This window comes from Terrapene carolina, unplaced genomic scaffold (assembly GCF_002925995.2).
Source record: "Terrapene carolina triunguis isolate 2854851 unplaced genomic scaffold, T_m_triunguis-2.0 Scaffold6811, whole genome shotgun sequence".
NCBI lineage: Eukaryota > Metazoa > Chordata > Testudines > Emydidae > Terrapene > Terrapene triunguis.
In genome coordinates, this window is record NW_020671162.1 from 1,264 (window position 1) to 2,876 (window position 1,613).

Sequence of the window (1,613 nt, forward strand, 5' to 3'; positions counted from 1 at the left end):
CTGCAGGGGCCAGGAGGAGCAGGGGTCATGGAGACACTAATGAACTTCTGGAGAGGACCAGGGAAGCTGCAAAGCAGCTGGGATGGGGCCAGGGAGCAGGTTCTAGGGAGGAGGGATTTTGATTATAATCTATTATCTGATATACCCGGTGTCTGGAGACTTCATCCAGCCCTGGCAACTGGAATAGACTAAGGGATCTGATAGATCTTTCCTAAGTGTCCTCTAACTTCCAGGCCATTCAGGGTGTTGTCCAGCTGGTGGGGTAACACAGGGGAACTGCGTTAGGGGAGACGTGTCTCTGTACCCCAGGAGCACGTGGCCGTCTGCTCCCAGTTTGACCCCGGCAGTGGTGGGTCTGTAACACAGGGATCTATGAGGCAGGAAAAGCTGCTCCTTGTAAAGAGACTGAGTGGAAAGCATAGGAGTAGCTGACATCTCCCCCAGGGAGAGTGAATGGTCAGTGCATGGAGCAGCGCCCCCTGCTGACAGGAAGTTGCTTAAATTCCAAAGAAGGAGCAATCAGTGTGTGATGTATTGAAGGGAGGAAGCAAATTGTGCAGCCAGTGCAGAGCCCAGCTGGAGGAGATGACGTGGGGAAGACGGGAGGTTTTTGTCTCAGTTCCCCATCTGGCTGGATCACTGTGATTCGCACTACCAGTTGTTACAGCACAGTAATAGTCAGCCTCATCCTCTGCCTGGACACCGGTGATGGTCAGGGCAGCCTTGTTACCGGATATGGACCCAGAGAACCGGGCAGGGATTCCGGAGGGTCTGGAATTGGTGCTGTATATAAGCAGCTGAGGAGCAGAGCCTGGTTTCTGCTGGTACCAGGCTGGATAGTTGCTGGTGGTGATGGCTCCAGTGCTCAGGCTGCAGGACAGAGTGACAGCCCCTCCTGAGGTCACCGACATCGAGGGCTCCTGAGTCACCACGGGCTGCGAACTGACCCCTGAAATCAACATTACAAACACACTCAGCACAAGGACTCCGGATCCTCACAGACAAACCTCCTCACCTGCAAGTGTCCTTCACATTTTTGTCACTATAGCAAACAATTCCCTCACCTGAGCAGTAAGTGAGCAGTGTGAGGAGCAGAGGGGCCCAGGCCATGATGGGGAATCCAGAAGAGCTCGGCTTCCTGAGGCAAACGGGTCTGTGGCTGGGACCCTCCGATTCCCTCTTAAACCCCCAGTGCTGTAGAACGGCCCCTTCATGCAAATCCACTCCCTATACATTGGCTGCAGGTTTTAAAAAAAATCTTAATCTTCAGTTTTAACAACAAAGACACTCACATTTCAAATATAACTTCCAGATTAGGCTTTATTTTAAATAAGATTTGTTATTTTTTTAAAAAGTACCTCCCTATAATTATTATTTCAAGTTCAAATTGAAACAGTTTTGCTAGTATAATTTATTATAAGGGGTCCTTACTTTAACCTACTCCTTAAATAATATTTAACACAACCAGATGGTGCCATCACACAGACTGACCAGTTCTCTCTAACTGCCTGCGCGGGGAACTAGTACTCGGAGAAATGTTTATTGTTAGTTATGGGGAATCACAGTTTTACAAGCTGCGCATGTAGCAGAGTAAATCTGATCACTACTTAGTC

General features: G+C 49.3%; 1 gene segment (V, D, J or C); it reads right to left on the minus strand.

Annotated features, from left to right (window-relative positions):
- Positions 1-652: 652 nt before the first annotated feature.
- Positions 653-1,110, minus strand: LOC112121512 (the record flags this gene model as incomplete). The annotated part of the segment is given in 2 exon segments: positions 653-949; positions 1,065-1,110. Coding segments are annotated over 2 exon segments (343 nt in total), but the record flags the coding sequence as incomplete, so codon positions are not given.
- Between the last annotated feature and the right edge of the window lie 503 nt (positions 1,111-1,613).